General features: G+C 37.1%; 1 protein-coding gene across 4 annotated transcripts in view; it reads left to right on the forward strand.

Moving 5' to 3' along the window:
* pcdh9 (protocadherin 9) overlaps positions 1–24,543 on the forward strand; it is a 135,630-nt gene that overhangs the window by 22,614 nt on the left and 88,473 nt on the right. For 2 of the 4 annotated variants that reach the window (XM_018745895.2, XM_018745913.2), the window contains exon 3: positions 6,449–6,550. The exons of the other annotated variants lie outside the window; for them this stretch is intronic. In XM_018745895.2, the coding sequence (XP_018601411.1) occupies positions 6,449–6,550 (102 nt within the window). The remainder of the gene's footprint in view (positions 1–6,448; positions 6,551–24,543) is intronic. 4 annotated transcript variants of the gene reach the window in all.

The following is a 24,543-nucleotide window of genomic DNA, read 5'->3' on the forward strand; positions in this document are numbered from 1 at the left end:
GCCATGAAGGCAGAAAATAAGCGGGCTGAATCGACAAGTAAAGTGCTAATTGCACATCATATGTGGCAGAGGAAAAAGAAGAGCCAACATCTTAACACCAGTCCTTCTCATTTCCAGGGGGTAATAAAATCCAACTGGCAATTTAATTGACAATGATAAAGAGGGAGGGGTTGCGGGTGGGGATGGTGGTCTGGGTGAAAATTAATCTTCCAGTGGAGACTTTCAGTTCCCTTCTTGATCTCTTGTATTGCTTTTAAAAAGGTTCCAGCTCTCCTTGTTTACCTGCTTTTCATTTTTTTATTAGCTGGTCTTTAGTTTTATGTAGCTGTTGAGTATAGGGCATAATGACATTGAGCATTTTGATGGTGAAAGAAATTGGTTGGCTTTGGACATTGATAATGTTGTTACAGAGCAAACATCTTTCAAGGAAAAACCTTTCTTGCCAACTAGTAAACACACAGCACAGACAAACAGCAGTGAGAGGAAAAAATTGTGTCTGTAACAAGTGCTATGAAAACATGGTTGTCGCTGTGAAAGGAAGCAGTGCTGGGGAATGATGAGGGGAAGAACCCAGAAGGACCTGCTGGTGACGCTTTGTTTCTTCTTCCGCCAATTATTATCAATATAATGAACATGCCAAGATGCCTTTTGTTTGTTAGAGCAGTTCTGTTGACAATAATAATAATCAAGGATATTGCTCCTCCAGTGCTTCCTATTGAATGTTTTCCATGTAAGAAAGATATTGAAAGACAATGTGCACTAAAATAGAACAAAGACCAAATAGATTTGTATGGTATAAAATGGAAATAATATACATACACGTTTCAATGAGATATCATTTGTTAATAATAATAATAATAATAATAATAATAATAATAATAAGGAAAAATATATTCAAGAAAACAACCTAAAATATATTAGAAATGCAAATATGACCAGAGTTATAATAGAATATATTCCTTAAATACTTTTAATGCATATGGAGTTATTTCAGTGCTGAATTTCTGTTTTCCAAGCAGTAGGAAATACAACTAGTAATCTCAGAACACATTGTACTCATACTGTAATATCATTCCTATACTGTGATAATGTAGCTGTTATTGCATTTATTTTGATTTTGTGTATAGAAATTCTCGCTGAAGTCCTTTCAGTGTGAAAATTTCAGTTTTAGGCAAACAGCTCCAACATTCAATTATGCAATCTTTTAGAATAAGATCTTAGTATTTTCACACAATGTTTCCAGATGACACTCATTATGTAAACAAAGTTCTTTCAGACCATAACGATTTGCTGAATACGCCAGGTTTAGTACTTATTTAAATGCTCCAGATTTATCACAGAGCATGCCACCAAACTTGGGACAAACAGCATTGTTTCATTGTTTCTGGGTTAGGCTTGGAGTGCAGGCAGCTTTACTGTGCGCCCTGGAATGGCCTAGAAATAGAAGACATCTTTGAGGAATGGCAGCTGGGTTGTCCTGGCTTCCCTACACTGCCCAGAAGCAGCCCCTGGGGACTTAAACTGAACATGGAAACACTTACAAGGAATGGGGCATGGGGCAAAGATGGGCATGCAGTCCAAGAAAGGTTTCAGCTTTTTGTAACCTTTGTTTAATGTTCCCAACGGGACTTTTGCAGGTTGAGAAATTGCTATTCGGATCGTACTGTTATGCTATTCAGACTACAGCAAAAAGTGGAACATTTTCTTTGAACCCATGACCCTCTGGTGCTGACTTTTAACTAGTAGACCATTTTACATTTTCTGGTTTTCACAGGTTATTCTGTCCAAAATATGCTCATTTTAATTTTATATTAAAATGTGCCTTTATTGAACTCACAAAATGCATACTTTAAAAGATTGCATTTCTCAGCATTGGCCTTCAGCAGAAAAGAAAAATTCAATTCAGACTAACAGCAAGAAACTTTCCCAAGCAGTGATCTTTGCTCCAACCACCTTGACCTCTAGATTATTTTGATTCAGCACAGATGTCACTTCATCTCTCAACAGAATTACCAACCCTATGACATTGTGGCGAAGTCCGTGCTCCAGAATGAAACCAAAAATGAACGCACGATCAAAATGAAGTATCGTTATAATTTTTTTTCCCCTTTTTTTTATCCAGAATATTTTATAACTCTACATAGTTAACCAGCTTGTAATTTGTTTTATAAATGTTGGGAGAAAAGCAGAAAGAAACTATAATTACATAAGATGGCATTTTTAGTTCATTAAAAATTTGGCATAGAAAAACATGAAACATGAGTTGATGTCACCCTTATTTAAAAAATTCGTACATTGCTGGCAATCTTGGTAACTTGATATCTACAGAGTACATCATAGAACATTCTTTAGCATTTCCTCAAGGATACATATATGTGCAATTCATGGTATGAAAAAGTGCAGTCAACAACAGACAACCAACCTTAGAGGCAGACACACAGCTATCAACATAGTTTGATACCATAGTTTTTCCAGCAAACATTACTTGCATAAGTATAGTATCTGACTGTAGAAATGGAAGTCACATAGAAAATTCTTAAATGTTTTTGGCAGATGGTGCAGTACAAATTTAGGTCACTATAATGTAATTATGATAGAAGCTGGTCTGAAAAAGACCCTTGTTGAATTCTGGATGGGATTCAGCAGTTTTGAGGGAGAGCAGGACCTCACTCTACCTCACTTGGCCCAAAACTGTGAAGAATAGAGAATGTCAGCCTGAGAAAGGAGTTGCAGATGATACTCAATCATCCAGTCGGAAATATCAGAGAGGCATGATGCAGTGCAAGGGGATACATCTCTGTTGATCAAACAAAAAAGAGGAAAAGCTGTGCATGCTCTTCCTCTACATAAGGAAAGCTGAGAATGGCAATGGAATAGTCAATGGAGCTAGTGTAAATGGAGAAATGTAGGCCCAACAGTGAGCCCTGTGGAACACCGGTGGAAAGATATTAAGTGACAGCCGAGGCAATCGTATCAAGCTACAAGTTTAGGTCTTCCTGATAAATAAGAAGTCATTTCAGTGATAATCCTTTGACTCTAAGCTATTACGGTGGGGAAAGTAAGATGTGGCTCTTGAGCAGGACAAATGCTGCAAAGAAGTCAAGAAGAACGAGGACCAAGCGGATGGACAAAGCAGACTGAAGAGTTTCTAACATGGATCCTAGTAGAGAATCTTGCAGCACTGCATGGCCATCTGTAACATGATAAAGTCTCACACTTAAGATTTTATGCAATGTTGAAAATATTTTAGAGCATTTAAAAAGTAATGACAGAGCTGGGAATTTCAGTACGTTTAAATATGTTTAATCGGAAAAGTGTGAATTTGAAATTCAAAAATTAATCGATGAGAAAAGTTTTCTATTAATTATTAATTTGGAGGAAAGAGTTTCAGCATGTGTCGGTTCCATGGATTTTTTTACATTTGATACGACACTGAGTATGCTTTTTCTTTCGTTTTTGTTTTTACTTTTTTTAAAAGTTCATGTCCAAAACAAAATGTTTGGGTTGTTTATTTTAAAGTAACACACCATCTAATTTGTAGAAAACCTGCTATTTGAAATTTTCTTATGTTTTAAATCTGTTAACCTCACAAATGTTGTGTTGAGAATAACGTTTGTACGACTAATTTGGCACATTCCCAACATACAGTAGGGGCAATTTATTAATTTTATTTTTTCCCTGAATTAATGGCAACATTTATTAAGCACTGGAACTCAGTTCTATAGATATCTACAAGGAAAAAAAAAAAAAATCTTCCTTAAGTGCTGTAACGTAAACCTGTCCAGTAAAATATATTTTCATTTATAGTTCACACTGGAAAAAAGAAAAAAGTTGTTTTAAAGTATAACTGTAAATCAAGCCATTTTGCCAACGTGAGAGAAGTGAGAGATAATGGTTTAGCCCCTCAAGATAAACATCTCTCCATTCTGGCGGACAATGGGAAGCTGGCCATTACAGGAGTGAGTGATTTAGGACAAAGGCGAAGTATCTCTTACACTTAAATGGCTCTGCTTTACCTGAAAAGAAGTGAGCTGACAGAATACAGGCTGTAGCCATGCAATTAAGGCAGAGAGTACAATGGTTTATATAGGCCCATTTTAATTCCTCCCCAAGGATATTATTTCTCTCTCACTGTTAAAATGTTGTTATGGGTAGGGATTGAATCGACTGGTCGGCTTCACACAGGAAGTATTGTCGTTTCGGTGCCCTTCCAAGCGCTCCAGCGGCAGAAAACAGTTATTATGTTCAGGTGAGCTGCAATACGGTCAGGCTCTCCTGCTAAGCTGGCCTGATTACTTCTCAAAGCTGTACACATTGTGCACATTAGTTTTGTATTAACAGACCCTTCTGAAATATGGAGGAAGGCTAATGAAAAATGTAGACACTGTGAAGTGTTAAAAGCAGCGCGATCTGAAAGAACACAATTATTGTCTGTACCGTATTCATGAAAGATAGTCATCAAATATTTACGAGTAATTAAAGTTTTAAAGTGTCACCTTCTAAGTGACACCAGTTAAACATGTTGACGTTTCTCTGTATCCACAGAGGTGACACGTGTTCCTGCTTGTAACACATGTTCCGATGGAGGTGACGCCTGGTCTTTTCCAAAACAACTTTGCTTTCTCTTACAGTGCATGCAAGCAAAATGCTTTGTTGGATCTAGTAAATTTTAATTCCCATGTAAATATGTACAGTGAAAACAATGCAGCTGACTTTTTTGACAGTTTTGTTCTCTCTAGCAAAAGATTCTTTAATTAGAAATACATTTGTATTGTGGTAAAGATAAATCACTCCATTACACACAGTACACCATGTCCAGCACACACATGCAAGAGTAATGTTAGAAGGTTATTTTTGATGTGCAGCAGATGCTACATTAATTTCTAGAGGTGTTTCCGACCATCTTAAGATTAGGACCTACAATGGTTCGAATTAAATACATGCTTGGCCATTTATTGGAAACACTTCAATGAATAGATGCAGCTTGAATGCAGCTTGCTTTATTACCTCAACCTGCTTGAAGGATGTATGTAGGTGGCTTTCTTGTTCCAAAAAAAAGTGTAAAAAATGGGTGTATCTGTCCTTTATTTCTTTTTCTAAAACTTTGAAGTTTCAGAAGTCAATTCAAATCAGAAGCAAGACTATAAATAGATAACAGAGTAATCAAAAAGTCTATTGTCTCTGGATTGTGAAACTTTTCATTTGGGATTTATTTTTTCTCCTAACTCAAAACAAGGCTTTTCCTGGATGTCAGATTGGTATTAGGCTGCAAACTCCATAGGTCAGTGAGATATTAACGTAAGGCTGGGGAATGCGGGGCATGGTGGCACAGCGGGTTTGGCCAAGTCCCAGTCTCTGGTCTTGCTTGGGGTGTCTTGCGATGGACTGGCGTCCTGTCCTGGGTGTGTCCCCTCCCCCTCAAGCCTTGCACACTGTGTTCCGGGTTAGGCTCCGGTTTGCCATGACCCCACTCGGGACAGGCAGTTTCAGCCAGTGTCTGTATGCTGGTCAATCTAGCTAACTGACCGCATGTTAAAGACACTGGCCCAGTGGGGAGGATGCTCATTTCTATCGGCACATTTCCGGAAAGAAGAAGATATAGTAAGTGATGAAGGCCATAATGTGCAAATAATAGTTTGGAAGAAACAGTATAACTCAGGGCCCTTTTGCCATTTCCACAAAGTTCATTACAGTTTTGGTCATTTTAACAAAAAGACAGTGATGTATGCCCAGGGCCCTCTGCAGCTCAGCCTCATTACACACTCTGATATTGTAAATCAGCAGATAATTACAGCATACATCATACACCTCCAGGCGTAATGATTTACTTGATATTTAGACCAGCCATTAAGGCCAGGATTATATATAAAGCAGATATGGGATTTTAGAAGAAAACTTTTTTTTTTCTTTGGCATGTACTGAAAGGCACTGGGAGTTAGAATTCATGAAAATGTATTCATTTAGTTGAGTGAGGGCTGGCTGAAGATAATGCAGTTACAGAGGTATCGTACCCCCAAAATAAAAGTGATTTTAATGAACCACCTCAGTCTCTATATTTATATTTTTCTGATTCCTTTCTTCAATTACAGAAAAGGAAATCAGGTAATATGCCTGAAAGTGTGCAATAAAAGTTTTTTTTTTTTTTTTTTCAGCTTGTTTCATGTAGAATCAAATATTTTATATCTAGGTTATGATTTATTTTTCTAAAATAATAATGAATCACACATTTCTTGGATTTTTATGTTTAACATTTAACAGAGTAAGAATTTTGAATTTGTTTAAATAGTATATGTTTATACTTTTTTGATACGTGAAAAGAGACTTTTAAATATTGCTGTTTGAATGATCATTGTTACCTCTTACTTACATTCACGTTAGCTGTTTATGTATGATAAAGAATAAAATACTTATTTTAAGTTGACATAATTTTCTTGAATTTTCCATAAAGGGAACTTTAACCCGAGCCCGAACTGAACTGAATCCTGAATATCTGGACCTTCGATCCCGGACCGAGCTGAATCCAGAATACTGGAACCCATGCACACCATTAGTGAGTACCGCTGGTCCAGTACCCACATGTGATCATTGTTTCAACACAACCACATGAGCAAGGTACATTTTTTGATTTTACCAGAAATGTTACTGCATTTTCATTCCACCTCTCAGTTGTATTATTTCATCCTACACTCTGCTCTTGATGGAGAGCAGAGTTCTGATCCAACTAAAGGCATGGTTTCTTTGATAACTCAAGTACTGAGACACAATAAAGGACCTTTTAAAAGTGCTTAAGCTGAAAGCACATTGAATGCAAATTGCAAAAATTCTTTTATGTTGAGACTGAAGTAAAACTGAAGCTGACGCTAGGATTCAGTAAAGCACTCTACCTGTAAAACAGAACTTGTAAGATATAAATTCCGGTTTGACTTGAATTTTTTTTTTTTTTCAACAAAACCTTTTCAAGAAAATCATAAATAATTTGAAAACAAACAAACAAAAAAAAAGTCATACTTCTGATTGAATTAATCCACTTTCGCTTGTTATTTAATCAGTCTTAATGCATTGGGGCATTATTTTACTCGTCATTTTATTCCACACTCAGCAAGGTAAGAATACTTAAAAAAGGCACATCAAACCTGTTATGCTTCAGTACATTGTTGAAATGCAATATATCAAGTGAAGGTTGTTACTGCATTTGTAAGCATAATTCGTCTGAAATGGGATTCAGCATACATAAAGGCTGTTACTTGGGTCTCATTTCAACTGTTTTTCATTAATTTATTTGCGTGAAAATCAAAGCCACTCATCTTACAATGACCTGGCAATCTGCCCATGCACTACTGACCGGTGCAGTTCAGTCATTTATATACTGCATCAATATATTCTTCCTCAAGGTCTGCCTGGTTAAAGCGTGACCAAACATGTATTCTGAGTCTCTGCATGTGAATCAGTTTCAATGTGCCCTCAGGAGATGTCATTAGCAGTGATTTCATCAGCAGCAAGTCATGAGAAATTGTGCTTTTGTGGAATCCTATTCAGGTTGTGTTAGCCCTCTCAAGCTTGATGAATGTGACACGAGAAAGAGAGAAGGCACTACGTCTGGGCTGTGCGGCAGATATTTTTCTCTACGTGTGGCCGCCTTAAAAGTATCAAGTTTGTGTTGCCCCAGTCCGTTTGTAATGCATACAAATGTTATACAAGGTTGTCACACAGAAGTCCTTCTTTTGTCCGGTGTTGAAAAATACAGGAACCTCAGCCCAGAAAAACACGATATACGGTATGTTTGAACTGACACAGTTTGAAACTAAAGCACATTTACATATTTGGCTTGGCAAATTTCTGTGTATATTCTATTTATGGTTCACATCACATCTTAAGAAAATCATATAAAATGCACCAGATTACATTAATCTATGGCAAATTTCCATCTAGCGTTTAACATGAACCAGAATAAACACATAGATGTGATTTATTTCATGTTTGTCATCTAAACTGATCATAACATAAGAAAAAAATGCTTGCTTTCAGATTTGGATCAAGTTAGATCAAGATTATAAGTTGCAAAACACCTGAATTTGATTTTCCTGATCTATTAACTGTGTTGCTAGTGAGCCGAGATAACTGGTCACTCCTCCAGGCACTGAAAAGGAATGCACTTTATTATCTGGTTCAGATGAATGGTCCTGGGTATTGCTTGCAAGTGGCCGTATGTGCCAGGTCCCAAAGTCTTAAAACATTTGTCTCTGACAGAAAGTGTTTGAGAGAGACGGAGAGAGAGGGCGTGAGAACAAGGAAAGGGAGGATTTATAATTAAGTCAAAACTCTACCTTTATGTTTTTCATTATAAAGTCACATTTCATTGCACCACTGTTTACAGATTGCCATTTAAAAGGCAGACATGGTTAAAGTTCACTGCTTCACTTCTTACAAGAGATTAGTTATTTATTATTCATTCTTATCTAGGCTGAATTTAATGACAGGATATCAGTTTTTCTTTTTTTTTTTCTTTTTCATAGCAGAGACAGGGAACAGTCTCATAGCTTTATAGTCTTAAAATATTAACAATTCTATAAAACAGTCTGAAAAACGGTCCACTCAGCCTTTTAAGCCAACCATAAAACAAATTAAATCAGAACAATGGTAACATTTCAGCGAAACAACATACAGGGAAAAAAAACTCAATTTGTTTTGTGTAATATGACATTTTAGATATTGCCATTACTTCTGTAGAAAAGTTTCCTAGGAAAGGGTGAGAGGTGAATGAAAGTGATCGAACTTGCAAGCAAGTTGTATACTTTTTTGCCCCAACATTTTCAAAGCCCAATCCCTATTTTCCAGGTAACTGTTATTCATTAATCAGCAGACACAGAACCAAAGCAGAGAAGTCAGCTCTTTGCAACAAAAGAAACCAATTATAGAGACAATTCTGCTATCATTCCAAGACTTGGGGCCAATCTGTATTTCTCATCTTGTCCAAATGGATGGAGGTACAAGTCGTTCTTCTCAAAGTCAGTCAGTGCTCCCATTACTCTCCATTCTAACAACATCCTAACAGCTTTACTGTGACACCTGAGCAAAACCAGTCTGCAACTAGTTCATACTGATGCTTTAAAGCTTTCAACAGCTTTTTTTTTTTAACAAAACTAGGGAAAAAAAAAATCTATTGATACAAAGTCCTAACCTGGTCTTCTTAAACTCATTTGCAGTGAATTCCAGTGCACTGTATTTTACCTATGATTTTGTACAGTCACTTGCAATATACTCCGTGACTTTCTTTCAGTGCCACTTTGATTCTTTGCTGTCTCAGAATGGTCTGCAGCAATTCTATGATTAAAATAAACTCTGCCAATCCCTTGGCAGCCAAAGCAGTGACAGTGAAGTAACAAGCTTTTTTTTTTTTTTTAAGTTATAAATACTGTAGTTTGTCATTTCAGCTATTCAGCTCTGTACAGACACAACATCCCAAAAATCTGAATATCCCTTGTAATTATTTCATTGTCCTATGTTGTTTGTTTTAAGGTTTTTGTTTTTAATTTCATTGGAGTAGTTGGCAGCTGACAGATATATTATTTATGAGAAACCTGGTAACTGTACAATTTGATTAATTAATAGATATATGTTTCCTAAGCTGAGATGACAACTTGGAAACAGAAAAAAAAAAACAAAAAAAAAAACAAACTTTTTATGTTTTAAAGAAACAGTTGTTATAATTTTGATGTATCTTAAATATAAACGTTTCCTGAAGGTTAGCCAGTAAACAATAATACTGTTTCATTCTTAAGTTTATTTCACACAAAGACATATGTGGGTTTCTTGATTTTAGAATTCTATTCATTAATTATGTTTATCGTCAGCAGGATTATCAAACACATACATTGGCTGAGGCTGCTTGTTCTAACCGGGGTCATAGCGAGCCAGAGCCTAACCTGGCAACACAGGGCGTAAGGCTGGAGGGGGAAGGCACACACCCTGGATGAGATGCCAGTCCGTCACAAGGCAGGTCAGGTCAGTGTCAGTTAGCAAAGTACACATTGCCTCAGCATAGTCTTTTTTTTGTGGAATAGTGTTCCCACCTGTAGTACAACATCTAGTTCCCACCTCTCAAGCCAGTCAGCATTTTTGGGATGGGAACATGTGACGAGAATGAGTATTCTGCCAAACAATTGATAGAAATCTGTGAAATTTATTCAAAATGCTGAATTCATGTTAATCAGGGTGCAACAGTTGATACCATCCAGAAATAGCGAACTGTACCTAATAAAGTGGCCAGTGAGTTTAACAGCCTTAAGAAGAGACCATGTGCGCCTTTTTGCATGTTAGAAATGTTGATTTTATTTGTTGTCAACCGTTTCTTTGTTTCTTGTTTGAGGTGGTTGGGGGACTTGTTATTCTGGATGGTTTTGGCAGAGCACCTACAGCTTTTTGGCCAGAATGCACGATACTTATTTGAGTTTGTGGTACCATTGATCAAGAAACATGCCTCATGACTGCCAGTGGCAAAGCATCCCCATGATATCAGCAATTCTCCACAATATGTTATAGTTGAAATAAGGTTTTATTTTCCCTTGTATGTATGCATTTTTTGATGCCAAATGTACAAATGATATGCATGGATAAAGAGCTCAGATTTGATCTCATCAGACCATAGTACCCAATTCCAGGCAAAGTGCCAGTAGATGTTGGCAAATGTCAGTCACTAAAATTACTTTCTTTCAGTTATTGGCTTTCTTCTGGCAATTCGTCCAAATAGAATGACATATACGGGACATTTGATTCTTGATTTGGAGATTAAGTGACCCCAACTTTAAACCAGATCTGCTCTCTGGCTGTGATGTGTGGATCCTTTTGTCCTTTTGCATCCCTCACTGACATAGCCCTCATAGAGTGATTTTAAATTCCTGGTGAAGGTCTATAAGGTGATATAAAAATATAAAAAGTAAAAATCTAATATAATGGATACTGGGGTTTTATGTGTGTGAACAGTGCTTTGCTGAAGTTTTTGCGCAGGTTATAGTCTTCAAGAAGTGCTAAGTAATAAACACTTGTACACACTTTTGATGGAAGCTGTCAAAATGCTGAAGTTTCATTCAGTCTTGAGAACCAAAGCAGAAAAGCCTGTGCAAATGCCACCAACCGAAAGCTGTCACTGTCTTTGTAAACAGGCATAGTGATTAGCAAGGGGGGGCTGCCCCTCCTTCCAAGCCCTACCATCTCCCCTGTAGCTCCCCATTTCAGAGCACAGTGCTCCCATGTGCAGTCTTAGTGGGTGGTGATAGAGTCTCAGTGGGATGCTATGAGACAGCGGTGGGGGAGTTTTACGAATGCTTTCACTGCCTCAGCTGATATTAGTCCAGACATTTTACCACAGCTCTCATTAGCCAAGTGTAAATGCTGCTGCTTCAAGTGTGATGTTTGTGCTTTTTTTTTTCTTGTTGTTGAGCTTTGTCAGGAACTGACAAATGCCATTTCCAACAGAGCTCTCCATCTGCTTCACAATTAGCTCTGCAAAGTGGGGCGGCTTTACATTGTAAAATGCAAAATGACGCATCCGTAGATCCGTGTACAACTTTGATGAAGAGGTAGAGCAATTTCAGAGAACCTCTCCAAAAGTATGGCGATGGACAATGGATATGCAAATGAAAATAATTCATCAGTCTGTCAAGAACCAAAAGAGGAGAAAAAAAAATAAATCATTCTTGCTTTGCAATATTTTGAATGTCCATGTAATCTGGTAGATGAGAAGAAAACTATAACAATATGAAGTATGTATATCACTAAATTATACCTTTAGACATATGTGTTTCGTCTTTACATGACAGACAACAAATACAGTTCATTCTCACATGAGTGTGGGGGGGAATTCGGTCAAACGACTGACCTGTCAGCCTATAGTTGATATGACTGAGAGGATAGGCTGTGAACCTCAAGAACCCTGCATAAAGGGAAATGGTTACTGATGGCATATGAGTGATTTTAAGATTAAAAAAAAAATTAAAAATCTGAAAAGCAAAAAAGAAGGCAAAAGATCCTAAGGTCAAGTAATGCATGCTCTTTTACTATAATTTTCACCATGATAAAATTGACACAGCAAACCTCACAGGTTGCAACAAACCCTAGAAGTCATTTTGTCGACCCCAGGCGTGTTAAATCTCATTAAATGTTTGCACATGAATGCTACTGTCAGCATGGGGGGATCGGGGTTGTGCCACATGCTGCTATCTGTTGGATGATATTTGATCTCACACAATGGTTTCTAACAGTGGGTTTATAAATATTAATTAAGCAGACACTATACTCCAAAGTGAGTAAACTCAGAGTAAAAAAAGGGGGAGGCTGATGAAGACCTGTAGATGCAGACATGCAATTGTCAAAAAGCAGTTAGTTTGTCTAATACTACAGTGTAGCATGCTGGGTTGCAGACGTTACCAGGCATGATGCATTGCACAGTGCAATTTTAGAGTTTTGTTAAATCATGTAGCATATAGAGCAAACAAACCATAAACACACACACACACATTTTCAGAACCGCTTGTCCCATATGGGGTCATGGGGAACCGGAGCCTACCCGGCAACACAGGGCGTAAGGCCGGAGGGGGAGGGGACACACCCAGGACGGGACGCCAGTCCGTCGCAAGGCACCCCAAGCGGGACTCGAACCCTGGACCCACTGGAGAGCAGGACCCGGCCCAACCCACTGCATCACCGCGCCCCCCCTACAAACCATAAACAAACACAGAAAAGGAAGCTTTCAGGAAGCCAATCACAGCTCTGCAGTTAAACACCTCTTTTCCTTGATCAGTGCATATAAATATTATGGCCACACCTGATCCTTTATAAGGTGTGGTCCAAAATCCAGGAGGTGGGAGTGGACCTCACCCCTATGTAAAACACGATGGTTTTGTTCCCTCATATTACACAAGTACCTGCTTACTGAAATGAGAGAAAATACAAAGGTGATTGTGACAGAGGATGAAATGGAAATTTATGGAGCAGTTATGATATCTGAAAAGAAGTTGCTTGAATTGCAGATTTTGAAAAAAGATTAGGCGGTTCCGAGGGAGAGAGGGAACTTGATCCGTCACATCAAAACCAAAAATGAGGACCTATGGCCTTTTTTGCTCTTTTGTGTGTGGGATCACCGAGCAGAAAGTGGGTCGTAGTGGGCTTTGCTGCAGTGTTAGGTGTAGTCGGGTCGTCTTGTCTCCTATATGGCTGAGGGGGGCACCCTGAAGAGTCGATGAGAGTCAATGACACAGTACACAGAGACACACAGAGAATCATGAGCTGCAGGCAATTCAGAGCATCATGTTTACCTTTTCATACAGCTAACATTGTTCTCCAAAATGACCTGTAATATTAAACCACTTGCAACTATTTCCCCATTTAGACAACTGGGTATTTTTACTGGACCAAGTTAGGGTAAGTACTACAGTTGACAGTATTTCAGCAGTATGTGTGATTCAAAGTAGCAGCCTTTGGATGCAAAGGCAGCAGCTCTAACCACTACACTATCAACTGTTCACCTGAGCTGCATGTCTTTGAACTGTGGGTGGAAACCAGAGCGGAAATGAATCCATGAATGGTGCAATCCTGACTTAAAATACGCAACTGTTTTTACAGTTTCTGGCTCTGAAATTGAATGTTTGTTACTTTTTTAACGTTTCTTGACTGGGTCAACATACTGTAACTGATCTCATTGCGCAGTCATTGCATTTGTAGGAGGGCAACGTGAGCATGTCCTGAAGTAACAGTGTAACATTTCAGTGAAGCATCATCATTGTTCACAGGGTTGCATGGAAATATCTCATTCTGGCAATTTAAAACTTGAAAAACAAGGCTTGCCTTCGAGGATCAGGAGTAATGTACCATCTTCTTGCACACTTTAGTGACATAGCCTCCTCGCTGAATTGATTATCCCACTACATTAAACAAAAAAACTACACTGTGGGTTTCTGACTTCGCTGGAGTTCTAACCCTTGAGCAAGCAACCCTCCCACATTAACAAACATAAGGGGAAAAATGGCGATTGAAATTAATTTGCAAGCTCAAACGTACACATTACATCCAAGCAGCCGTATATAAACGCCCACTCTCTTACTTTTTGTATTATCGCTTGAAGCTTTTTCATGTATGTCCTTAATTATAGCACTTTTTTGGTAGATTTGACACTACATGAGCCGGAATTAACAAGCACAGAAAAAGATAGTGAAGATTACTACAACCAAAGATAACTGAAATAAACATGTTCCAATAATCTAAACACAATCTGTGACATTTATGTCTCCCATCATATTATTGCTCTTGCATAATTAAGTTACTTTTTCATTTCTCTTGTGTCTCTGGGTTTGCATTAATCAGTGGTGGGCATGAAAATGTGAAAGCAGAACAGCACTGCTTTCTTTAAACTTAAACTGTGCCTTCCTGGAAAGTTGGCCCTTTACAGCTTTATCATCTCTGGCTTGACAGTGTGTAAATCTGTTATATTTGAAGTACATTTTTCTAATCAAATTCCAGTGCTTTCTGGATAAATGAAATTTTTAAATGAATGAAGACAGAGAGACATATAATTTTAGGCTTCCGATAAAGCATGCAATTTACTTTAAAATGCTGAAAATATTTCTAATCTTATGTTTTGGATAGCAAATGTTTGAAATGCAATAATATAATGAAGTGCATCATACTTCAATATTTAAATTTAATGAGCACAGAGATATTTATATATTTGAACACAGAGAACAAAAGCCACAGCACTTGCACTGAATCTCCTTAATGCGTTATCCATGTATTGTCCTTATCCTTTAGAATAAATGGTGTGGTTTTTGATTTCTAATTCAAAGATGACTTTATGGAGTGAATAAAGTTGATTTCTAAAGAACCATTTAAATTACTATCCATTACTTTTGCTTTTAATGGATTACTGGTGGATAAAAACACTAGCCGATTTGTTCTTAGTAATCTCTATGAGATGGCTCATGTCTACTCCATATTCAAGGAATTCATGCTGGTTATTTAACATTCACATTATGAAAGCAGTTATCAGATGTAATAATTTCTAAAACTATTAAAGGGCACTACTGCAGTTGAGGAGTTGAAGAAATCATTAACTAAGTTGCCTTGCAGAAGTTATTTCCATTGTGTTTTTGGCATTGTGCAACTCAAAAAAAGATTAAAATTAAAGTATGCTGAATAAAATGAATAAAATTACAAAAAAAAAAACGTCTTATCGAGAAGATTACAGATGCCTCTTTCAGTATTGATAGGTGATGAATTCTTTTCTTGTTTAAAAACTGATGCATTTGGTATCTGTTATCATGGGTTATCTGCCTTGTTTGTGCTGGTGAAAATAACAGATGGCCAGCATTGTTTAGATTTATACTGTAAACACACACACACACACACACACTTTCAGAACCGCTTGTCCCATACGGGGTCACGGGGAACCGGAGCCTACCCGGCAACACAGGGCGTAAGGGAACACACCCAGGATGGGATGCCAGTCTGTCGCAAGGCACCCCAAGCGGGACTCGAACCCCAAACCCACTGGAAAGCAGGACCGTGGTCCAACCCACTGCGCCACCGCACCCCCTATACTGTAAACAAAAGAAAAAAAAAAAAAAACAACTTTACTATAAGCCTGGACTTAACTTTATTTCATTACATATAGTACTACATATTTCATGTAACATTTTCTTTTTCTTTCTTTCTTTCTTTCTTTCTTTCTTTCTTTCTTTCTTTCTTTCTTTCTTTCTTTCTTTCTTTTTCTTCATTTATTTATTTATTTATTTATTTATTTATTGTTCTTGCAGGATGTATTTACCCTTTATTTTTTATCTTGAGGGTGAAAAGACTAAACACCCACCTACTTCTGAACTTTTATACATTTTCAGATAAATAGTTTTTTTTTTTTTTTTTTTTTTTCTCCCAGCTGTCTGACATTTAATTATTTTGATGGCATACCAGGGACTGGAAGAACCCAGCTACAATTGAGAAAGCAATCATATTTTTGTTTCTATATTCGTCTGGTGTTCAGAAGGATAAAGCACATTAAACAACAAGAAAAAGTTGTCTGACTGTCAGAATTTGAAAATTCTAAAAGCTAAGAAAGCAAACAGCTGTCATTGCCATAAAAATCTTCACATCAGTCTTTTCTGTTTGTCTCTGCTAGTGAGGAAATTAACTGTGCTGAAAGTGTGTGGGCGAAGTGTTAGAGAAAGTTACTATTGGCATCTCTACCTGTAGCTGGCCGCCTTATTGGAAAAGCATCAGTTGTAAAATTTTAACAATATATTTAATGGTTGTGTTCACCTGTAGCACAATCAGCATTTAAATGTGTTTTGTTTTATTTATTGATTTATTTATTTTCAAATGTAATGCTAACATTAGGACAACACTTGGGAAAGGCAAGTAGCAGGCAGTGGTTAAATCTACAACCTTTGGATCTGAAGATTATAGGTTTACATCCCACCTACTACCTGATTACCTACAACAAAATTAATTTATTCTCAGTTACTCCAGTAAAAAATTACTGAGCTGTGTGATTGGATAAGAGTTGTAGGTAGCCTAATGGTTCTTTTAAGAAAAGTGTCAGCTAAATGAATGAATACTGACAGCAGTGGAGTCTTTAACCAGCTTGTAGCCATCAATTCTGTAAGTGAACACTTCCAATTTTACACTAAATTACGTGATATGGTTGCGAAATCAGTCCACTATAAAACCCTCAAAGAAACTCCCACTAACGAAGTGAATGTGGTAAGTATTGTCAACAGCTGTTACTGTATATTTAGCAAGTAATCTCTCTCTGTCTATATGTATACTGTACATATATCTGTACACACACACACACACATTTTCAGAACCGCTTGTCCCATACAGGGTCACGGGGAACCGGAGCCTACCCGGCAACACAGGGCGTAAGGCCGGAGGGGGAGGGGACACACCCAGGACGGGACGCCAGTCCGTTGCAAGGCACCCCAAGCGGGACTCGAACCCCAGACCCACCGGAGAGCAGGACTGCGGTCCAACCCACTGCACCACCGCACCCCCCTATATCTGTACAGTTCTGTGCAAAAGTTTTAGGCACTTGGGGAAAAAGCTTCCAAAAATAATGCTCTTAATTAATAAACTTTTTACAAATCTTAGTAACCATCCATTGTGAACAGCCGCTTGTCCCAAGCGGGATCACGGCAGGCTTCCCCAGGTCCCGCTCTTTGGTGGGTCTGTGGTTCAAGTCCTGCTTGGGGTGCCTTGCGACGGACGCCCCGTCCTGGATGTGTCCCCTCCCTCTCCGGCCATACAAATATTTTTGTGAAACATCTAAGTGGCTAAGACTTCTGCACAGTACTGTACATATATATATATATATATATATATATATATATAAAACATTGACACAGATGGGATAGTAAGACACTAAACCTTTCGGGAGTACCACTGTTGTCATGGATGTGCAGTTCAGACAATAAACTAGAAAGACAGGCTTGGATTCGAAACAAAAAACTGCCCTCAACCTTCCAGTAATGAGTTACCTCATTTGCTGGACACATTTCTTAATTTCTTCTTTCTTTCTGAGCATCAGATTAAGGGCAGACGGCATTCTTTTGTATAGTTTTCAGTTTATGTCCTTTCGTTTTCTTTTCCTTTTTTTTTTTGACAGGAGAGAACTTTGTGTTGCCCAAGATTCGTTTTGTCATTAATCAGTTTCCCTAGTTAATTACAGGCTGTTGAGTGAACACGGTTCAAAACAAGTTCACTCTCTGGGCAAACTAAAACATCAGTTTTTTTTTTACTGCTTAACTGCTGCATAGGTAGACCTATCATTCTCATGTTTTCTAGGACAAAGTGTTGTTTAGTTAGTAATTACTTATTGTATTATTAAACATGCATTCTAATCAGGATTATCTATGTAATTCTATAAATTTAAGACATAAACAATGCTCTTTAGATAAATAATCCTTAAACTCTGCTTCTGCCATTCTCTTTAAGACAGGTGAGAAACTTTCAGTTTGCCTTGGAAAAACTAAATAATTAGCTAATAAAGATCATAAACAGTATTCATTTCCATTAATTTCTTGTCATGTATTCAGGAATGTTGTTTATGTTTATTTTGGGGAGGAGAAAGAAACAAAAATTGGCCACATAAGTCTAAAGGTAAAAATAGTATTAAAATATTCAGAGTAACTAATAATAATAATAATAATAATAGCTACTGTAGTACTGTGAAGTTTTTTATATAGTGCATGCACATAACCATGCTTAGAGGTACTGTTTGTGGAGTTACTAATTTAAAGTAAACAATATAGTATTACATAAACTATAAATGTGCCATATTTCAGTGACTGTACAGTATTTCATTTGAGACTGCAGTAACCACAATGATTCAAAAGTTTATTTTGTTTAGTTTTATTAAGCACCAGTCAGGGGTGAGAAATCAATGTGAGGGCCCTGAAAGCAAGCTCTCTTTTCACCTAATACCAATAGAAAATGTTTATCAGTTTTCGAATTCATGGTCTACATTTTAATAATCTTCAACAGAAATCAATCTTTGCTAACAGTGCTTGTTTTAGTACTTAAGTGCCTCTTTGTCTTTATTCAGTACACACGACTGTCAAAAGAACCCAATTCAACCATCAGTCTTCAAGTGGTGGTTGTTGTAATGGTCCTAATGAGAAGAATATTGGAAAAACAAAGGCAGGAAACTGATGCAGTATCTCAAGTGAGACTAAAATTAAATAAACCAATGAGTTTGTACAAGCTTTAGTTTACGTAGCACTGATGCTGAAATATGTGCATTTACTTAGCAGTGTTTAATGTCATAAAATATATCACATAATGTAAATCTATTTTCTTCAGTAGTTACGTTTTCTCTCTTCATTTTTTTTTTTTTTTTGTTATCATCTACGTCTGCATAGTGGCACTAGAAGTTATGCATTACCAGTCACTCTCAGTAGATTTTTTTTCTCTTATCTTTACCACTTGGAGATGATCTGGGCAGTCATGACAGCCACTCAAGGCAGATCAGAGAACAGCATCTGTATTCGGTGCAGCTGTGTTGTTCAGCGCATTTTGTATTCTTAAATGTTGCCTGTTGTGAGGGCAGGCAAAAGGAAAACCACTGTCAGTCAGAATTTTAGAAGTATCATATCCACTTGTCAGGAGGGGCTTCCTGGGCATCCAGATTTATATTTTCGCTCTACGTCTGAAGTCAGCTGTGGAGCTGCTTGCAGACTGATCGGAAAGAAAAAAGAGCGCGAGAGAAGTAGGTGCCAGCTCCAGCAAAGTACTGGTACTTCAGGGCATACAAAAGCACTGCTTTAGCATTGGCTTCATAGAGGTTAGGAACTTTGAAGATTTGAAAAATGCTTAATATAATGAACATTTATACAGGTGGATTTATTCAGCTGGGGAAGTTCTTAGGGGTCGGGCAGCAAAGCAGTGATTCTAAAAACACTGCTACCTGGTGCCCATAATATTGGGACATAACTAAATAAAGTAGTTTTTTTTTCATACTAATTTCATCTGAATAAACATGTTTCTTGTGGCACATGATAAATTTCTAAAGCATCAGCTCTTTAAAGATGGAGATTATTTTCGGGTATGCGCAAATTCTTTACCATGAATTAACATTAGAGTAAAGGTATCCAGCTGGCAGCAGTGGAGAAGAAAACAAAATTAAACAAAACAAAAAAAAAAAAAAAAAAAAAAAAAACAATAAACCCACAAATTATTAATGAACTGGAGCAGGTAAAATTCAGTCTTTGAGAATTCAGAGCAGAAATTATTTGTCCACAGATTACAACAGTCCCACTAAGCATGAGTATCATAAAGCATCATATTATATATCAGCGTCATAAAGCAAATACATTGTTGGAATTAAAGTAATAATGTAAATAAAGCAAAGCAGATGAGGTCTTATCTAGTTTGATTGAAACACAAAGCTGAGTATTGTCAGCATTAGAAAGAAAGATAATACTACATTTTTGAATTCATATGTTCACATATTCCCCTTGTGGTAGAATATAGAGTGACAACAGTAAAGGACCCAACACTGAGTCTTGGGGAACACATTAACTGATCTTTGAAAAGAACGAAAGGTCACTGTTGTTAGAATTCTGCAAAAATTGTTGTAACTTTGATAATTTGCACAAACTATTGACAGTTTGAAACATCTGATATTCCAACCAGATATTCAGGCCTATTAAGTAAAATATTGTGGTAAACAGTAAAACATCACACTTTAATCCAACAAAATAATTACTGATGGAATTAAAGTATAATTTACGGGATATTATAATACTGTTTCTGTGCTATGACAAGGGAAGATACCACACTGAAAGTTTTCAGATATATTATATTGGCTGAGGTATAATCTGAATTGGCAAAGGTATAATTAAAAAAATAAATAAATAAGTATTCTGATTTCTGTCAAGATTTGACAGAAGCAGACAAATATTCCAGTAGAGGAATCCATGAATCCTGGATTTGAACCAGCAACCTCTTACCCTTAATCTCTATGCCACATGCTGTCCTGTGTCCCTTAGAGGCACTTAAACAGCTGTTACCCTGACCTCATCAAATCCTTCATAAAACGAAAATTCCTGGTAAGTATTATACACATCAGCCTCTGGGCTTCATCCATGATACGGAAGAGGCCTACATTCTGTTATTTGTCTACCCTTCCAATCTTAAGCACACACACACACATTCTCGGAACCGCTTGTCCCATCCGGGGTCGCGGGGAACCGGAGCCTACCCGGCAACACAGGGCGTAAAGCCGGAGGGAACACACCTAGGATGGGACGCCAGTCCGCCACAAGGTACCCCAAGCGGGACTCGAACCCCAGACCCACTGGAGAGCAGGACCTGGTCCAACCCACTGCACCACCGCGCTTCCCCGAGCTTAAGCACTTAGGAGAAAGAAAAAAAATAAAAAATAATTTATTTATTTATTTATTTAACTCCACACAATTTGGCTTTTCCTTCATCGCATCGCTGTAAGCAAATCAATAACATGAATAAACTAACAATCAAGTTAAATCCAGCAGCTCTACTGTTTGCATTTTATAAGCTGGTCTCATTTGTTCTGCATCACTAGAGACTCTAGACCATTTTTATTTTGCTTCAATTTCCTGTGATGAGGGTATTTGTACATTTCTGTACTAATGTTCTGCATAGTGGGCACTCAAATCTCTGTTGCTTTAGACAATTAGGTGTTGAGAAAAGTTGGTATAAAAAGTGCTGAAAGTGCACTAATACCACTGAATACTGAACATTCTTTCTGCCTTTGTAGTTCCATTGAATGAATATCTATCTATCTATCTATCTATCTATCTATCTATCTATCTTGTATTTGTGGTATTTGGTAATTGTGGGTATCTTCAGTTTTTGGTCTAAACGTAAGGAAGCAGAGAAAAAAAAAAAAAAAAAACTCAAAAGAGTTTGCTTTTTGGCCAGTCAATATTATTCATTTTGAACGTTGAACAGTCCCCAACAGCCATATTTTCAGGGTTTGACAGGTGGAGCCCCTGTGGTGAGCACGGGTGGGAACAATATCACACAACTTCATACACATTTCAAGATTCAGAAAATTGACCTGAAAAGTGTTTCCTTACTGAATTTATCTTGTCTTCTGAGATGGAGTAGCTTTTGAGAACATTTTAGAAATTATGCATATCCCTTGCTAAATTCTCACATTTAATGAGCACAAGTACTGTTATTAGTCAGAGGATCTGCATGATTTAGTAATCTGGGTGCCCTTGAGCAGCCACAGCAATTCTCAACTTTTGAAAATGTGCCAATATATGTATTTGTTGGGCTAACCAAAGCTTGTATAAACCCCTTTATTGAAATAACTTGCTTGAATTTTTAATAAATTCGTCACATAACTTATGATGTGCTTCATAAACTTTGGCATATGAATTTTAATCAGTCATCTATTTAAATTGGTGAGAGGCAAATATTCATTGCATATAAATAAATTCATTAATCTATTCATTAGTGCAATAGAAGTAGCAAGATATGAAGAGAATGGATTAGGCAGTGTTTTATATCCTGGGTCTAGGATGTTTACCTTGCATGCAGCATGAGAAAGATATGACACCATCCATCTCTATATTAATAACATTTAGCTGAGAAGTCACTTATGAGAAAGGTACTCATTTGTGGGCGGAGGCTGAGAGGGCTACGTGTGAACATATACAAGGACAGAAATTGTGTAGACAAGTAAAAATCATCTTAACTCGTTTTGACAGTGACAATGAGAAACAAATTTGTTTGTGCTAAACAAAAAAAAAAAAAAAAAATAGATGGGGTTTCAAATACTTTCTAATTTGCAGCATGCAAGTAATCCAGAATTATGTGAGTTCACAATAAGGTTGTAGTATAGGTGTAATTCTGCAACACAGTATGTCTTCAGGAAACAGTTCCACATTATGCAGGAAGAATGATCTCACATTCATGTTTTTTTTCCTGCTGGGGAGAATTTTTATAAGATGCAGAATGCACCTGTAAATACATACTTATTTCACAGTAGGAAAGATCATACAACAAGGAAAGCAGTTTTAGCAAGACACCCTGGGTTGCGAAGGAAATGTTAAAAGCTTCACAGCAGATTTACATCAGAACTTAAGATATGTACGACAAGGCCACCAACGCCTCCAGAGGCCTTTGTTCAATAATTCATTTATACCATTGCTGCCATATTTTATAAATGAATTGCAACATTTAAGATTGGTTAAAAAGAAAGTACACATTCTACACTGATAGATATAGAAAAAAGAATGATGCTGTAAAAGATAAATGAAAGTAAATTATTTCCATCAGTGCAAAGAGTTTTTGATTTAAAAGATCCATTGTAGACCTACTTGGGACTTCAAGCAATTTCTCAAATTCCCCTGTTAAATCTGTTAGTGTAGGAGGCACTTGATACTGGGATGCAGTCAGTTAAGGGTATAAAATACTTTATTTTGGAATTATTTGTGTAAGAGCAAAGCAAGCACATATTATCAATGGTTATACAAAGACAAAATACTTGAAGTATTGATAGTACATCTTGTAACCTGCACATCTTTACAGAATCTAGGTACTGGGGGTAAATCATTAGAACTTCTGTATTTGTTTCCATTTATTAAATAATTTATGTTGGCACATATTCTTACATTATAAAGAGTGTCATTTGTTAAGTCTCCATGCCCAGACTTATCTAACTGCTCTATTATGTGTATTTTTCTGAAAAAGCTTTTTTATGCATCTTGTGCTTTAGTTGCATGTGGGGAAATATCTGGGGTATTCAGTGTGTTCCAGTCCAATATTTCATTGTCTTGAAACAGAATGCATGTTTTGAACATGTGAAAACAATTTCAGTCGGGACTACTCTGACTTCAAGACAATTTAAATAGCTATTTTCCTTATTATACAAACATTAATAACTGAGAATAATTGCTTCTTATAAACAATCCAGCTTGCCAAAAAGACAATTTTCTGTCTTAACATTTTTGATTGTGTTATAGTGCTGATCCACTTTTATCATTTAGAGCATTCAAGCATTTTTTTTGCCTTTCATATGCCATGAAGTTGATGATAGTATTAGCCTTCATTAATGAATATATTATAGAATTGTGGTAGCCTAGTGAATTTCTATGTTCTTTTCTCTTTATTGCTTGTCAGGAGTGTTGATTTCAAGTGTTGATTTTTATATATATACACTTGCTGAGAACTTTGAGAAATTTTTAAAATAGCTTTACCGAGTTTAAAGGTATGTTATGGTTGGAAAATGCATGTACGCAGTTTTAAGTCAGTCATGTCAACAGCACTTGTGATTCCTGAAGATTGAAAAGAATGTCCCTTGTGGCGATAGGTCCCAGCGTTCTTATATAACACTACATGTGAAGCTAAGAAAAGAAAAGAGGTTTAAGTTTGGCTGGAAGCGCGTTTCAAAAATTCCATGAAAACGTCATATATTTATCCTGTTTTATTCTTGAAAAAAGTTACCGGTTATGACGCACACCCTGAATGCTTAAAATCTACCTCTAAGGCCTCTAGATAAAACATAGCATGTTTATGATGTTTGTGAATGTGATTGTTGGCTGCACATACAATATTTTGTCTTCCTTGGGACACCACTTGGGCAACAAATCCACAAGCCAAGGATGCATATCTGACTGATTCTTTTAAAAGCCTTTGTATGTTTCCTTGACAGGGTGAGATTCATTATTTAAATCCTCCGATGATGGAAATCGGAACTGGTGAGCAGTGTCTTGTGCACCCCCTGTCCCACGTTGTTGGTGTTTGTGTTCCCAATTTGCATGAACTGTTTTCGTACAATGGAATGCAGGGCCATTTCTTTTCACCAAGCAGTCTATCACGCTATGAAGGGACATTAGTTATTGACTAAAATATTATTTGTCTGCAGCACAAGCACTGTCAGACAGCATGAACACCTTCTCTGTAGTCAATAAGACACTTGGTCAATGAATATGTCCTTTGAGAGGGCCAATACAGAACAAAAATGCTGATTCTGCCAATGTCCCTTGTTACCTACTCAGAATCCAA

This window comes from Scleropages formosus, chromosome 12, assembly GCF_900964775.1.
Source record: "Scleropages formosus chromosome 12, fSclFor1.1, whole genome shotgun sequence".
In the NCBI taxonomy this organism is placed as follows: domain Eukaryota; kingdom Metazoa; phylum Chordata; class Actinopteri; order Osteoglossiformes; family Osteoglossidae; genus Scleropages; species Scleropages formosus.